This window comes from Salvelinus fontinalis, chromosome 7 (genome assembly GCF_029448725.1).
Source record: "Salvelinus fontinalis isolate EN_2023a chromosome 7, ASM2944872v1, whole genome shotgun sequence".
Classification (NCBI taxonomy): domain Eukaryota; kingdom Metazoa; phylum Chordata; class Actinopteri; order Salmoniformes; family Salmonidae; genus Salvelinus; species Salvelinus fontinalis.
Genome location: NC_074671.1, coordinates 17,998,114 through 18,014,756, shown reverse-complemented (window position 1 = coordinate 18,014,756; position 16,643 = coordinate 17,998,114). Strand labels below are relative to the sequence as shown.

At 44.4% G+C, this 16,643-nt stretch overlaps 1 protein-coding gene across 5 annotated transcripts in view; it reads left to right on the top strand.

The window, feature by feature from the left end:
• Nucleotides 1-16,643, top strand: part of LOC129859136 (brefeldin A-inhibited guanine nucleotide-exchange protein 1-like) — a 97,093-nt gene that overhangs the window by 66,582 nt on the left and 13,868 nt on the right. For 3 of the 5 annotated variants that reach the window (XM_055928528.1, XM_055928527.1, XM_055928525.1), the window contains 22 exons: nucleotides 854-1,055; nucleotides 2,500-2,611; nucleotides 3,456-3,661; nucleotides 4,029-4,113; nucleotides 4,310-4,475; nucleotides 5,252-5,532; nucleotides 5,736-5,894; nucleotides 6,203-6,347; nucleotides 6,511-6,601; nucleotides 6,742-6,782; nucleotides 6,912-7,081; nucleotides 7,907-8,058; nucleotides 8,996-9,168; nucleotides 11,394-11,554; nucleotides 12,151-12,281; nucleotides 12,385-12,514; nucleotides 12,718-12,853; nucleotides 13,243-13,381; nucleotides 13,683-13,755; nucleotides 13,891-14,044; nucleotides 14,159-14,298; nucleotides 14,591-14,762. In XM_055928528.1, the coding sequence (XP_055784503.1) occupies nucleotides 854-1,055; nucleotides 2,500-2,611; nucleotides 3,456-3,661; nucleotides 4,029-4,113; nucleotides 4,310-4,475; nucleotides 5,252-5,532; nucleotides 5,736-5,894; nucleotides 6,203-6,347; nucleotides 6,511-6,601; nucleotides 6,742-6,782; nucleotides 6,912-7,081; nucleotides 7,907-8,058; nucleotides 8,996-9,168; nucleotides 11,394-11,554; nucleotides 12,151-12,281; nucleotides 12,385-12,514; nucleotides 12,718-12,853; nucleotides 13,243-13,381; nucleotides 13,683-13,755; nucleotides 13,891-14,044; nucleotides 14,159-14,298; nucleotides 14,591-14,762 (3,219 nt within the window). The remainder of the gene's footprint in view (nucleotides 1-853; nucleotides 1,056-2,499; nucleotides 2,612-3,455; nucleotides 3,662-4,028; nucleotides 4,114-4,309; nucleotides 4,476-5,251; nucleotides 5,533-5,735; nucleotides 5,895-6,202; nucleotides 6,348-6,510; nucleotides 6,602-6,741; nucleotides 6,783-6,911; nucleotides 7,082-7,906; nucleotides 8,059-8,995; nucleotides 9,169-11,393; nucleotides 11,555-12,150; nucleotides 12,282-12,384; nucleotides 12,515-12,717; nucleotides 12,854-13,242; nucleotides 13,382-13,682; nucleotides 13,756-13,890; nucleotides 14,045-14,158; nucleotides 14,299-14,590; nucleotides 14,763-16,643) is intronic. The other 2 variants (XM_055928529.1, XM_055928526.1) reach the window with 1 other exon arrangement.

Here is a 16,643-nt window from a genome sequence, read left to right as displayed (position 1 = left end):
CTGGCTGTGCCACCCTCCTCCCCCTACCCTGGCTGTGCCACCCTCCTCCCCCCACCCTGGCTGTGCCACCCTCCTCCTCCCACCCTGGCTGTGCCACCCTCCTCCCCCTACCCTGGCTGTGCCACCCTCCTCCCCCTACCCTGGCTGTGCCACCCTCCTCCCCCCACCCTGGCTGTGCCACCCCCCCCCCCCCCACCCCACCCTGGCTGTGCCACCCTCCTCCCCCTACCCTGGCTGTCCCCCCCCCCCACCCTGTGTCTGCTCTCTGAAGCTGTTGATTAAATGAAGCACACTGCCAGCTCACATTACCCTGATGGTGTCCTGAATGTTTTACAGAGTTTCCGGTGGGTAATAAGATCCCTTACAATGTCTGTTACAGCCAGGTATGCAACCACCATGGACCTGATTCACCCACAGAACAGTAGCATCAGACCTGTTAGGCTGCTCTGCTCTGTCCCCTCAGGCCGTACACAACACCCTGCGCTACCTCCATGTTACAGTTACTGCACACTGCTTCAACTGCTGCCTGGTTTATTAAATAACAAACATTTTTAATGTGTGTGTATGATACTGTCAGGCTCTCCACAGCAGATAATATACCAGAAGACAAGGCCTCAGGTTCATCTCGTTGTCTTTCTCTCAGCAGTGCAGAGTCCATCCCACTATTAGTGAAGTCCCCAGAGACCCGGATCTATAAACTATAGGCTGAACCCCCATAATGACTAAAAAAGTTGCCTTGCCTGACTGACTGTGCTGGATTGCTGATTGCGTTGGGATCCTAACACCAACTACAGTGTTTGCTAATCTCTCTCAGACCATTGATTGTTCAATGTTCTTCTCCCTCCGTCCCCAGGTCAGGAGAAGCCCTCGGAGCAGGAGACCAATGAGACGAAGGCCCCGGAGACCATCAACCGATACGGAAGCATCAACTCGCTGGACTCCACAGCCTCGTCCGGCATCGGGAGTTACAGTACACAGATGTCAGGGACAGACAACCCCGAGCAGTTTGAGGTTCTCAAACAACAGAAGGAGATCATCGAGCAGGGCATTGACCTGTAAGCCAGACTAGTGCTGCTTATACTGTATACCTGAATGTATATTCATCTTGCACTGTATAGACAGCTGAATATATTCACCATGTACTGTATACCTGAATATATTCACCTTGTACTGAATACCTGAATATATTCACCATGTACTGTAACCTGAATATATTCACCTTGTACTGAATACCTGAATATATTCACATTGTACTGAATACCTGAATATATTCACCATGTACTGTATATCTGAATATATTCACCTTGTACTGTATACCTGAATATATTCACATTGTACTGAATACCTGAATATATTCACCATGTACTGTAACCTGAATATATTCACCTTGTACTGAATACCTGAATATATTCACCTTGTACTGAATACCTGAATATATTCACCATGTACTGTATATCTGAATATATTCACCTTGTACTGTATACCTGAATATATTCACATTGTACTGAATACCTGAATATATTCACCATGTACTGTAACCTGAATATATTCACCTTGTACTGTATACCTGAATATATTCACCTTGTACTGTATACCTGAATATATTCACCTCGTACTGAATACCTGAATATATTCACCTTATACTGTATACCTGTATATATTCAAATTGTACTGTAGAGACAGCTGAATATATTCGCCTTGTACTGTATACCTGTATATATTCACCTTATACTGTATACCTGAAAATATTCACCTTGTACTGTATACCTGAATATATTCACCTTATACTGTATAACTGAATATATTCACCTTATCATGAATACCTGATTATATTCACCTTGTACTGTTTACACAGCTGAATATATTTGCCTTGTACGGTATACTTTAATATATTCACCTTGTACTGTATAGACAGCTGAATATATTCACCTTATCCTGTATAGACAGCTGAACATATTCACCTTGTAACTGTATACCTGAATATATTCACCTTGTACTGTATACCTTAATATATTCACCTTATACTGTATACCTGAAAATATTCACCATGTACTGTATAGACAGCTGAATATATTCACCTTGTACTGTATAGACAGCTGAATATATTCACTTTATACTGTTTAGACAGCTGAATATATTCACACCCAGGGTTGCACAATGCCAGTCATTTTAGTGAGGGATGTTGTCCTGCTAGTTTTCATTTCTCCCTGGCACATAATTGATCAATTAATGCCATTGATTAATTAGCCAATTACTAATTAATTCATTACTGTAATTAGGACAAAATATACATATATACTGGCTCTGGAGGGACACTTCCTCCTCCACCTTACTAAACATATTTAGGAGACCTTACGTAGCAGGTTAGGAGAATTAGCTAAAGGTTATGAAAAGGGTTCGGGTTTGGGTTAGCGAAAATGAAAGAAAATGTAACTTTTGATGTCAATTTGACAAAATTTGTATCCCTAGACATAACTCTGTTCTCTGTTCTGTGGTCAGGTTCAACAAGAAACCAAAGAGGGGCATCCAGTACCTCCAGGAGCAAGGTATGCTGGGAACCACCCCGGAGGACCTCGCTCAGTTCCTACACCAGGAGGAGAGGCTGGACTCGGTAAAGAACCCTCTTAAATCTGTTTACCCAATCTACTTCAGTGAACTGCATTTCATTGAACTTGTGCAGGTCCAAATAAACAAATACCCAATCTACCTCATTCAGCTCTTCCCTCTGTCAGCCTTTTACCTGCTGACCTGTCGATTGTAGAGTAGAGTGGTTGATCGGAGCAGCTAATAGAGATCCGAATAGCAAATACACAAATACCCACTCTAGCTCATTAAACTCTCGGTTCACACATTTGGCTCTCTCACCCGGCCTCCTCACAGCTGCAGGCCCAAAGGAGAACATATCCATCCCATAGAAACATGAAGGCACTTATCTCCTAATGTTGAACCGCCAACATTACCCTCCCACTCCAAGACAATTCCCGCATCCCGAGCGCACTTCAATGTTTATTTTAACGAGTGAAGCACTCTCCCGGTTGATTGGCTGGCCTCGAGGGGGGCTCGGTGCGGTGGTAATCTGCATTAAAGAGCGTTCATAACATCTGCTTTGGAACAAGAGGCCCTCAAACAGACAGCCAGAGAGTCTGACAGAGCGGGGAGAATAGAGCACAGAGGAGTGACTGACTGAAACATGTATTTAACACATCAACACTCCTGTTTACTGAAAACAGAGACCTTTCCTCTCCGTGTGCTGTGTCTCGGAAGTTAATTGTCAGGACAATATGTGTTAATTGACTTCCAAGGAGCAGCACATGCATTAGGAAAAAATCATTATCTATTGATTGAATTCAACATCAATGCCTCTCTCGGGCTATCTCTATCCCCTTCTGTCCCTCTCTTTTCATCCCCCTCTCTCACTCTCCCTCTGTCTTCCTCTCTCTCTTCCTTCCTCTCAGACTCAGGTGGGTGAGTTCCTGGGGGACAATGATCGCTTCAATAAAGAGGTCATGTATGCCTATGTGGACCAGATGGACTTCCAGGGCAAAGACTTTGTCTACGCTCTCAGAACGTTCCTCGAGGGCTTCCGTCTCCCGGGAGAGGCTCAGAAGATCGACAGGCTCATGGAGAAATTTGCTGCTAGATATCTGGAATGCAATCAGGGGTGAGTGTGGAGTGGTGTGGACTGCCCTGGGCATTGTGGAATCTTAGACTTAGAAGAAGACTTCATTTGTGATGTCAAGTACATTGAATGGCAACAATCAGATTGCTCTCTATTTTGAATCTTTATTAAATCATAATCAAATCAAAGTTTATTGGTTGGATAGAGTTGCAGGTGTCTCGCAAATAAAATAGAAATAGGCAAATAAACTAAACAAGAAATCAAGAAAAGACAGAACGGGTTAAAATGAACAATTCAGAGTAGAAATACTAGTTTAATTCTACTAGTCTAGCACAACCAGTCATACACTATTGTTTAATCTCTGTTATGTTTATCTCCTCTCTCCACTCCTCTCTATCTCTCTCTTCAGGCAAACTGAGTTTGCGAGTGCAGACACTGCGTACGTCCTTGCCTACTCAATCATTATGTTGACAACAGACCTTCATAGTCCGCAGGTAAGACAACAGCCTGTTTCTGGAAAGATGAACTGAGAGAAACAATCACCTGAGCTGCACTTAGCCTCAACAGAAGACCTTCAGCAGTGGCACATGGGGAATGTCAATGCTAGCTATTTCAGACAGACAACAGTGGACAGACAGAGTAGGCAGGCAGACAGACAGGGTAACAAATCTCATCTTTTACTTTTCAAAGGTTAAGAACAAGATGACTAAAGAGCAATACATCAAGATGAACAGAGGGATCAACGACAGCAAGGATCTACCGGAGGAGTATCTGTCGGCCATCTACGACGAGATCGCAGGGAAGAAGATTGCTATGAAGGGGACCAAGGAAATTACTCTGAAATCCAACAAGCACAGTGAGTATCTCTGTTCCTCTGTGTTTTCTAGCACAACAATGTCATTACAGACTGAAATTGAGCGTGTCAGAGATGACTTTGTTTAAGACATGAAACGCCTATTTTGAGGCGTAATGGATCTTTGCAAATGATCAGCTTTATATTTAACTGACAAGTCATTTCATCTGATATCTTTGTGGGGATCATAGAATTATCATCACAATCAAAGAGATATAAATGGGATTGAGATGTAGTTTGATTAGATTTGGTTACTGATCAGTGGAAAAGTTTGAGATAGTGTCTGTTGTTCAGTGGGGAAAGTTTCCTCTTCAGTTGGAGATAGTGTCTGTTGTTCAGTGGGGAACGTTTCCTCTTCTGTTGGAGATAGTGTCTGTTGTTCAGTGGGGAAAGTTTCCTCTTCAGTTGGAGATGTATATTTGTCGTGTTTCTGCAGGTGGCTTCCTCTCGTCTACTTTATAATCTGCACTCGTCTGAAAACACAACATGTAGGAAGCCTTGTATCGGATCCTGGATCACGTGTGGCCAGTGAGAAGCAGAGTGGGTTTGTTCATGCTATGACTTTACTTCTGTTTCTGGACCAGGTGTGGCCAGTGAGAAGCAGAGTGGGTTTGTTCATGCTATGACTTTACTTCTGTTTCTGGACCAGGTGTGGCCAGTGAGAAGCAGAGTGGGTTTGTTCATGCTATGACTTTACTTCTGTTTCTGGATCAGGTGTGGCCAGTGAGAAGCAGAGTGGGTTTGTTCATGCTATGACTTTACTTCTGTTTCTGGACCAGGTGTGGCCAGTGAGAAGCAGAGGCGGCTACTGTATAATGTAGAGATGGAGCAGATGGCTAAGACAGCCAAGGCCCTGATGGAGGCAGTCAGTCACGTCCAGGCTCCCTTCACCAGCGCCACACACCTGGAGCACGTCAGACCCATGTTCAAGCTGGCCTGGACCCCGTTCCTAGCAGCCTTCAGTGTGGGCCTCCAGGACTGTGACGATACTGAGGTGGCTTTTCTCTGTCTGGAGGGAATACGCTTTGCCATCCGGATAGCCTGCATCTTCACCATACAGGTAGTTTATCTAGCACGCTAACACTGTATGTGTTCACTAAGGATTAATATGAGTTAAATGAAAGGGATGAGGGGCTATGAATCAAAAGGTGAAATGGTGTGTTTTCCAAAGATAGCATGCTCCGAAACTTAATGGAGATAGTACTGCAGTACTGAATATGGTCTCTCTCTCTCTCACACACACACACACACACACACACACAGCTTGAGCGGGATGCGTATGTGCAGGCCCTGGCACGGTTCACCCTGCTCACAGCCAGCTCTGGCATCACTGAGATGAAGCAGAAGAACATCGACACCATCAAGACTCTCATCACCGTCGCCCACACAGACGGAAACTACCTGGGCAACTCCTGGCACGAGGTCTGGACATACTGCCAACGTCTAGTAATCAGTATTAGCCACTATAGTATCGCTGTCAGTATTGCTGTCGTAAGCTATATTGCTTCATTTTTTCTCCATTTTTCTTTATTTTCGATATAAAAATATGTTTCTCTCTCAACTAATTAAGACTAGTGAATAGATATGTGCAAAAACAATACTAACTAAGGCTGGCTTTACACAATCAGTCTTTTGACCAATCACATCAGCTCTTTTGACGCGTGTGTAAATGCAGCCTTATTGAATGTATGGGTGACTGTATGCCCCCACATCCCTCCCCCGTCCTACAGATAATGAAGTGTATCAGTCAGTTGGAGCTGGCCCAGCTGATCGGGACGGGGGTGAAGGCCAGGTACATCTCAGGGACGGTTCGGGGGAAAGAGGGCTTCATCACCAGCACCAAGGAGCAGAGCAACGATGAATACCTGGGCCTGGGTCAGCGCTTATCACTTAAATACATGTTCTGGTTCTAAACTGGTTAAATAAACGGTAGTTAACAAGCCGGTGATGTGCTTGACTATACAACATGTTTGACTCTGGAGATGCTTGGTATGATGCTTGATGCTGGAGATGTGACTGACTGTCCTGTGGTCCACAGCAGGTGGGACAGTAGACCGGAAGCAGATCCTCAGTATCCAGGAGTCCATAGGAGAGACCAGCTCCCAGAGTGTGGTGGTGGCTGTGGACAGGTAGTTACTGTAGTAGTCTCTTATAGATCCTGCTCTATTACCTCGGACTGGTTTGGGGTCTTAGCTCTGCCCTTGTTCTATCATGTGAATGAATGTACTGTATATGTCATGTAGATGTGACCATGGTCTTGTTCTTGCAGAATATTCACAGGTTCTACCAGACTGGATGGTAATGCAATTGGTGAGTGTTCTAAATCCAAACTGAATTCAATTACAGTATTTGATCACGTCCTTATCTGATGTGGATGTATTGGCATTGTACCATGACTGTCCCGATGGTTGACTAACACGGGTTTCTCTGTGTTCTCAGTGGACTTTGTGCGCTGGTTGTGTGCTGTGTCTATGGATGAGCTGGCCTCGCCCACACACCCCCGCATGTTCAGCCTGCAGAAGATAGTGGAGATCTCCTACTACAACATGGGACGAATCAGACTGCAGTGGTCCAGGATCTGGGAGGTCATTGGAGACCACTTCAACAAGGTGGACATCTTTGGATTTATTTCACTTTAACAGGAGTTGTGGAAACTCTGGTTGTCAGGGACCTCTGTTTTAATTATTTTTTTGTTGTTGCATTAATTGATTGATTAATGTTGTTGTTGGCTAGAGAGTCCATACACCTGATTACCTAGGTGTTAATTAGTCTTTGTAACACTACCCTCAGGGTAGTGTTACTACACCTGGCTTAAAGGTCAATTGCAGCCATTTTAATCTCAATATTAAATAATTTCTGGGTGATAATTAAGTACCTTACTGTGATTGTTTTCAATTAAAATGGTAAAAAAAAAAAAAAAAAGCTTCTTAGCAAACAGCAACTTATCAACCCAAAATGTTGCTAGGACTGTCTGGGAGTGGTCTGATGAGGGAGGGGAAACCTGAAAACGAGCTGTTATTGGCTGAGAGGTTTAGAACTTGACTGGTGATGTCACCAGGCAGGCCAAAACTCCATCCCACCAAAACTGGCTGACATTTCAGGCTGTCTTTTCAAACAGCTCTTACACTAAAAAGACATTGTCATAATTTTCACAATTTCACAGTATTATTCCAACCTCAGTGTGAAAAGATATATAAAACAGGAATATCACATTTTCGACAGCACGGGGCATAAGAATCATATCTACGGGCTTTATTTTGCCTTAGTCTTCCCGAGTGCTGCGGGGGGGGGGGGTGTGTAAGTGTTAAAATGCTACAGAGGTAGAGATTGGCTAAATATTACAAATGAACAGAGATTATAAATGTCACAGGGGATGTTAAATGTTAGAGAGTGTGGTAGAGATGTTAAAATACTGTGTCTGACTCCCTGTTCAGGTTGGATGTAACCCCAATGAGGATGTAGCTATCTTTGCCGTGGATTCTCTCCGGCAGCTGTCCATGAAGTTTCTAGAGAAGGGAGAGCTGGCGAACTTCAGGTTCCAGAAGGACTTTCTGAGGCCTTTCGAGCACATCATGAAAAAGAACAGGTAAAGAGAATGTTGCTGTGAAGGTTATTCCTGATCGTATCGTGTGACTGTTTGTTTGTGTGTGCAGCCCTACTTGCGTTGAATGAGCTTGCGGTTGTGCTTGCTTGCTTAGGCATGTGTCTGCTGGTATATGTACACACTCCCTAGTTGCGTAGGCACTTGGCTATAGTAGTCTGGCCTTACAACGTCTGTGTTGTGCCTCTGTGGTTCACATTCCAGTGCCTGTCTCTCTTAGCGCTGCAGCCAGCCAGTCTCCTTGTACTGAGTCACTGCACTGTGTCAAACTCCCACAGTCACCCAAGCTCTCTGAGGAGGAGAAAACTGGCACACTCAGAACTAACCCAGAGAGCAAGATAGGGATTTTATAGAATATTTCTCCTTGGTTTTAGCTTGAGCACCAGGAAAGCACTCTGGCAACTGACTCCACAACAACTGAGTAGAAGCTGTGAATCTTTTCTCAGATTCTGCAGTGACACAGATACAGTTGCTTAAAATTGGAGGGCTCCGTATCTCACAGTTGAAAGCTGTTTTCATTGATGTGAAGGAGAACTACCAGGCCCAAATCCACCCACTGTTACAGCTCAGAGGAAATGGCAGGGAGCCACGTAAAGCCATGGACGCCCCACGGTGCTGTATGTTCATTAGACTCAGCCTGTGTGTGTGTACTGTGTTTGTGAGAGTACTTTTGTGCAGAGGCTGGTCCTTTCTCCTTAATCAAAGCACAGAAAAAATTATTTGCTATGACAACAGTCACCGTTGGAACCCATCAAGTCAAAACATCTGAAAGGGAATAATCAGACTGCCTAAATAAAGGCTGTAGCAGGGGTACTTGTACTTTCACTTCTACTGCCTTGTTGATCATCCTCATCATAGTCCAATAAGCAACTTTCACATACAGTAGGTGAATAACCCATATGTCCTCCTCCTGCTCCTCCAGATCTCCAACGATCAGGGACATGGTGGTGCGCTGTATAGCCCAGATGGTCAACTCACAGGCGGGGAACATTCGGTCGGGCTGGAAGAACATCTTCTCAGTGTTCCACCTGGCTGCCTCAGACCAGGATGAGAGCATCGTAGAGCTAGCCTTCCAGACGACAGGCCACATCAGCAGTGAGTTACTGAGACACACGCCTCAGAGACAACCATCTTTCGGGCTAAGAACTGATCTTCATTATCTGATCTCTAATATTGTCTATCTTTTAAGATGTTATTTTTATACCTATGTTTAATATACAGTGAATTCGAAAAGTATTCAGACCTCTTGACTTTTTCCACATTTTGTTACGTTACAGCAATACCCCATAATGACAAAGCAAAACGTTTGTTTGTTGTTGAATTTTTCTATTTTATTACAAATAAAAAAACTTAAATATTACATTTACATAAGTATTCAGACCCTTTACTCAGTACTTTGTTGAAGCACCTTTGGCAGCGATTACAGCCTTGAGTCTTCTTGGGTATGACGCTACAACCTTGGCACACCTGTATTTGGAGAGTTTCCCCCATTCTTCTCTGCAGATCCTCTCAAGCTCTGTCAGGTTGGATTGGGAGCGTTGCTGCACAGCTATTTTCAGGTCTCTCCAGAAATGTTCGATCGGGTTCAAGTCCGGGCTCTGGCTGGGCCACTCAAGGACATTCAGAGACTTGTCCTGAAGCCACTTCTGTGCTGTCTTGGCTGTGTACTTAGGGTCGTTGTCCCGTTGGAAAGTGAACCTTTGCTGAAGTCTGAGGTCCTGAGCATTCTGGAGCAGGTTTTAATCAAGGATATCTCTGTACTTTGCTCCGTTCATCGTTGCCTCGATCCTAACTAATCTCCCAGCCCTTGCCGCTGAAAAACATCCCCTCAGCATGATGCTGCCACCACCATTCTTCACCGTAGGGATGGTGCCAGGTTTCCTCCAGATGTGACGCTTGGCATTCATGCCAAAGAGTTCAATCTTGGTTTCGTCAGACCAGAGAATCTTGTTTCTCATGATCTGAGACTCTTTAGGTGCCTTTTGGCAAACTCCAAGCGAGCTGTCATATGCTTTTTACTGAGGAGTGGCTTCCGTCTGGCCACTCTACCATAAAGGCCTAATTGGTGGAGTGCTGCAGAGATGATTGTCTTGGAAGGTTCTCCCATCTCCACAGAGGAACTCTGGCCCTTCTACCCAGATTGCTCAGTTTGGCTGGGCGGCCAGCTCTAGGAAGAGTCTTAGTGGTTCCAACTTCTTCCATTTAAGAATGATGGAGGCCACTGTGTTCTTGGGGACCTTCAATGCTGCAGAAATGTTTTGGTACAGGTACCCTTCCCCAGATCTGTGCATTCAACACAATCATGTCTTGGAGCTCTACGGACAATTCCTTTGACCTCATGGCTTGGTTTTTACTCTGATAGGCACTGTCAACTGTGGGACCTTATATAGACAGGTGTGTGTCTTTCCAAATCATGTCCAATCAATTGAATTTACCACAGGTGGACTCCAATCAAGTTGTAGAAACATCTCAAGGATGATCAATGGAAACACGATGCACCTGAGATCAATTTCGATTCTCATAGCAAAGGGTCTGAATACTTACGTAAATAAGGTATTTCAGTTTTTTATTTCTAATACATGTAAATTGTAGATTGTGTAGATTGCTGAGGAAAAAAATACTTTAATCAGTTTTAGAATATATCTGTAACGTAACAAAATGTGAAAAAGTCAAGGGGTCTGAATATTTTCCGAAGGCACTGTATATATTTACTGCTTAGATTTCAATATGATTGTTTCAGTAATCCTCAATTTGAGGTTTATTTTAGTGTTTTTGATGACAGGGCCATGTAATATCATTCTGCTAAACAGATAAGTTAACTCTTGTCATCCTTTTTCACTGATCTTCTTCTCTTCTCTCCTTATCTCCTTCTCTTCTTCGCTTCTTCTTTCCTTATCCACCTCTTCTCTTTTTCTCTCCTCTGCTTCTTCTCTTCTTCTTCTTCTCTTCTATTCTCTCCTTCTCTTCTTCTTCTCTCCTTATCTCCTCTTCTTCTTCGCTTCTTCTCTCCTTATCCACCTCTTCTCTTTTTCTCTCCTCTGCTTCTTCTCTTCTTCTTCTACTCTTCTATTCTCTCCTTCTCTTCTTCTTCTCTCCTTATCTCCTCTTCTTCTTCACTTCTTCTCTCCTTATCCACCTCTTCTCTTTTTCTCTCCTTTGCTTCTTCTCTTCTTCTTCTCTCCTTATCTCCTTCTCTTCTTCTTCACTTCTTCTCTCCTTATCCACCTCTTCTCTTTTTCTCTCCTCTGCTTCTTCTCTTCTTCTTCTCTCCTTATCTCCTTCTCTTCTTTTCTCTTCTTCTTCTTCTCTTCTTCTCTTAGTGAATGTATTTGAGAAGCACTTCCCAGCCACCATAGACTCCTTCCAGGATGCAGTCAAGTGTCTGTCTGAGTTCGCCTGCAACGCCTCCTTCCCCGACACCAGCATGGAGGCCATCCGTCTCATCCGCCACTGCGCCAAATACGTCTCTGACAGGCCCCAGGTCAGTTACTGAGTTTATTATCAGGTCTCATCGATAAGAGCTGAACCCATATCAGTCATTTCTGAACATCAAATGGTATTGCCCATAGTTGTTTGTGGTCCCCAAAACATTTTGTACTGTGACCCACCTAAAGCTTTCATCGTTTTCTTGTTAATCATCAGATAAACAATGTGAGTCTCTCTGGATAACAGCATCTCCCAAATTATTTATTTATATATAATGAAAATGTCCCATGTTAGAAAACCTCACTGGTGCTTACTGCCAGTGCTTTTCTCCAAGGTCTCTTCTCTATGCAGACACTCTCCAGCCACACTGCCTGATTTCTGTTTGTTTGTGTGGGGGTGGACAAGAGGAGAGGAGAGGATTAGTTCTGTGTGTGTGTGCGTGTGTGCACGGGAACCTCCGTTGAGTGGGCGGTGGGGCAAATTCAGGAAAAGCCTACAGTGAACAGTAAATACGGCTTAGAGACCTTTATAGAGTTAGTGTGTGTCCACATGTGCGTGTGTGTTTGTGTGTGTGCCTGCGTGTGCGTGTCCGTGTGTGTGTGTATTAACTCTCAGGAAATGGTGTAAACTATGCTGTTTTCTCTCTGGCAGGCATTCAAAGACTACACCAGCGATGACATGAATGTAGTCCCAGAGGACCGGGTGTGGGTGAGAGGGTGGTTCCCCATCCTCTTTGAGCTGTCCTGCATCATCAACAGGTGCAAACTGGACGTCAGGACCAGGTGAGAAGAGTTTTAGTCCTGTGTCATCATAGATGGGAATATTCTAGAGGCTGAAGTCAACTGATGGTAAGGGTGTATTATAAGAAGTGTGTGTGTGTGTCAGGGGTCTGACGGTGATGTTTGAGGTGATGAAGACCTATGGACACACCTTTGAGAAGCACTGGTGGCAGGATCTGTTCAGGATCGTCTTCAGGATCTTTGACAACATGAAGCTGCCTGAGCAGCAAACTGAGGCAAGTCTCCACATCCCAAATACCCATTCACCAAAGACCCAGCTTTATCTCCAGTGTAACCAACACCTATTTCCATAGTTACAGTACATCATTGGTTCCACAACTAGTATCCAGTACCAACTGGACGATTGTCCTCTTGGCTGCTACAATGACTTGAACTGGTGTAATCCTGGTAACCCTTCTGTGTTGTTTTTGTCTTCCAGAAAGCAGAGTGGATGACGACGACCTGTAACCACGCACTTTACGCCATCTCTGACGTGTTCACGCAGTACTTTGAGACTCTCAGTGACGTCCTGCTGGATGACATCCTGTCCCAACTGTACTGGTGTGTTCAGCAAGGTGAGGACAGACGGCGGCGCTACAAACACCTTCAGTCCTACACTTCTACTGAGTACACCGTCCTCAATCACTCTCATCCCCTCTTTCTTATGCATATTTCCTCTTCTTTTCAATCCACATTCCACTCTTCTCTCTCTTCTCCTGCTCTCCACATTATTGGGGCGGCAGGGTAGCCTAGTGGTTAGAGCGTTGGACTAGTAACCGCAAGGTTGCAAGTTCGAATCCCCGAGCTGACAAGGTACAAATCTGTCGTTCTGCCCCTGAACAAGGGCCGTCATTGAAAATAAGAATTTGTTCTTAACTGACTTGCCTAGTTAAATAAAGGTAAACATTTTTTTTATTGTCTTTCTCTTTCCCTCACTTCTTCTCTCCTCTCTCTCTCACCCTAGATAATGAGCAGTTGGCTCGGTCAGGCACTAACTGTCTAGAGAACGTGGTCATCCTGAATGGAGAGAAGTTTACTCCGGAGACCTGGGACAAGACCTGTAACTGCATGTTGGACATCTTCAAGACCACCATCCCACACGCGTAAGCTACTTATGCAGACGTTATTCATATCGCTGAGATTCAGCTGGGAATATTATCTGTGATGATTGTTATTGCTGAACTTAGTAATGTAAACATGGAGCACACTGAGACAGTCAAATGAAGTCCTCTAGGAATGGAGGCGAGGTATTAAATGGACCTGATCTTTTACTGGCATTTGCCGTTGTTTACTTGGTAGAGTGGGATACCTGACTGTCCTTGTGTGTATGGTACTGTAGTATGACACTGTATAAGTAGAGTAACACTGTCCTGTCCCATATTGTTCCTCTCTGCCCTCTCTCAGACTGTTGACATGGAGACTAGCAGGAGCAGAGGGGGATCCCATGACACCACAGGATGTATCAGACAAACAGCTGGTATGTTTCAAACCCTGACTGAGCTGTAGGTTTCATTAAGTCTGTAGCTGGTCTATCTCTTATGCCAGATTAAACTGTACAACAACATGACCCAGTACAATCCAGACAAAATAACTTCTTCCCATGTGCCCTCAGGATTCAATTTCCCAGAAGTCAGTGGACATCCAGTCCCGTTCCGAGGACCAGCATTCCATCAACAGTGCGGAGAGGATTGCCATGGAGACCCGGCGGCAGAGTCAGTACAGCGCAGGCATGTGTGAGGACAGCCCCAGAACCCGGACTCCAACAAGTTAGTGTCTCTTTTACACCTTGTACCACTGGAGTGTTTTTCAACCCTATGCTCACTGTGTGTGTGTGTGTGTGTGTGTGTGTGTGTGTGTGTGTGTGTGTGTTCGTTCCACAGAGATCCAGGAGCAGAGGTTATTCTCAGGCTTGCTCATTAAGTGTGTAGTGCAGTTGGAGCTGATCCAGACCATAGACAACATGGTCTTCTTCCCTGCAACCAGCAGGAAGGAGGACGCTGAGAACCTGGCTGCTGCGCAGGTAACATCTCACTCCCACCCCTACGTGGAGGATGAGAGGTATCACTGGTTCAGGACTTGGTGGAAGGACACATTTCTTGCAAAAATTTGTGTTCAATAGTTTGGCTGAATGAACTGTCCTGATCCTTGAAAATGTGAAATGTCTATAATGTATGTTCTTCTAGTAAATGTCAGGGAAGGAGGGAAGTATTTGTCATACATAGCAGTGATATGTAAAGGCTCTGTTTGTGTTTGGTTGTGTGAATGCTCTGGGAAAGTTCTCTGAAGCTTGTGTATGTGTTTGTCCTCTCCAGAGAGATGCTCTGGACGCGGCAGATGTCCGTGTCGAGACTCAGGACCAAGGAATGTACCGCTACCTGACCTCAGAACAGCTGTTTAAGCTGCTGGACTGCCTGTTGGAGTCCCACCGCTTCGCCAAGGCCTTCAACTCTAGCAACGAGCAGAGGACCACTCTATGGAAGGCAGGTGGGTCACTGCCCTGCACCAGAGCCGAGGCAGATATACAGTACATTCGGGAAGTATTCAAACCACTTTACTTTTCCACATTTTGTTACGTTTCAGCCTTATTCTAAAATTGATTAAATCATTTTTTTCTTCATCAATATGCACACAATACCCCATAATGACAAAGCAAAAACAGGTTATTAGACATTTTTTAAATGTATAAAAAATTAAATAAACTGAAATAAACCATTTACATAAGTATTCAGACTCTTTACTCCGTACTTTGTTGAAGCATCTTTGGCAGCGATTACAGCTTTGAGTCTTCTTGGGTATGACGCTACAAGCTTGGCTCACCTGTATTTGGGGAGTTTCTCCCATTCTTCTCTGCAGATCCTCTCAAGCTCTGTCAGGTTGGATGGGGAGCGTCGCTGAACAGCTATTTTCAGGTCTCTCCAGAGATCTTCGATCGGGCTCAAGTCCGGGCTCATTCAGAGACTTGTCCTGAAGCAACTCATGTGTTGTCTTGGCTTTGTGCTTAGGGTCGTTGTCTTGTTGGAAGGTGAACATTCACCCTAGTCTCAGGTCCTGAACGCTCTGGAGCAGGTTTTCATCAAGAATCTTTCTGTACTTCGCTCCATTCATCTTTCCCTAGATCCTGACTAATCACCCAGTCCCTGCTGCTGAAAAACATCCCCATAACATGATGCTGCCACCACCATTCTTCACCGTAAGGATGGTGTGAGGTTTCCTCCAGACGTGACGCTTGGCGTTCAGGCCAAAGAGTTCAATCTTGGTTTCATCAAACCAGAGAATCTTGTTTCTCATGGTCTGAGTTCTTTAAGATTAAGAAAATCAGTCTCCTACCTCATGTAATTCTTGGAGTTTCCTCGAGTGGTGCACTGCAGGGCCATGTAAAGAATATTACCAGTTACACTGTACAGTGCATTCAGAAAGAATTCAAACCCCTTTACCTTTTCCACATGGTGACGTTACAGCCTTATTCTAAAACCAATTAAATATTTTTTTCCCCTCATCAATCTACACACAATACCCCATAATGACAAAGTGAAAACAGGTTTTTAGAAATCTTGGCACATTTATTACAAATAAAAAAACAGAAATACCGTATTCACATAAATATTCAGACCCTTTGCTATGAGACTCGAAATTGAGCTCAGGTGCATCCTGTTTCCATTGATCATCCTTGAGATGTTTCTACAACTTGATTGGAGTCCACCTGTGGTATCTTTTAATTGATTGGACATGATTTGGAAAGGCATACACCTGTCTATATAAGGTCCCACACTTGACAGTGCACGTCAGAGCAAAAACCAAGCCATCGAAAAAAATTGTCCGTAGAGCTCCGAGACAGGATTGTGTCAAGGCACAGATCTGGGGAAGGGTACCAAAACATTTCTGCAGCATTGAAGGTCCCCAAGAACACAGTGGCCTCCATCATTCTTAAATGGAAGAAGTTTGGAACCACCAAGACTCTTCCTAGATCTTGCCGCACAACAAAACTGAGCAATCGGGGGAGAAGGGTCTTGGTCATTGTGGTGACCAAGAACCCGATGGTCACTCTGACAGAGCTCCAGAGTTCCTCTGTGGAGATGGGAGAACCTTCCAAGACAACCATCTCTGCAGCACTCCACCAATCAGGCCTTCATGGTAGAGTGGCCAGACGGAAGTCACGCCTCAGTAAAAGGCACATGACAGCCCGCTTGGAGTTTAGCAAAAGGCCCTTAACCTGTCTAGGACTGGTGTTCCCCTCGCCAACTTTCAATGAAATTGCATGGTGCCAAATTCACTCAACAGGAATCTCATAATTACATTTTCTCAAACATACAAGTATTAGGCACCATTTTAAAGATAAAATTCTCATTAATCCAACCACAGTGTCCG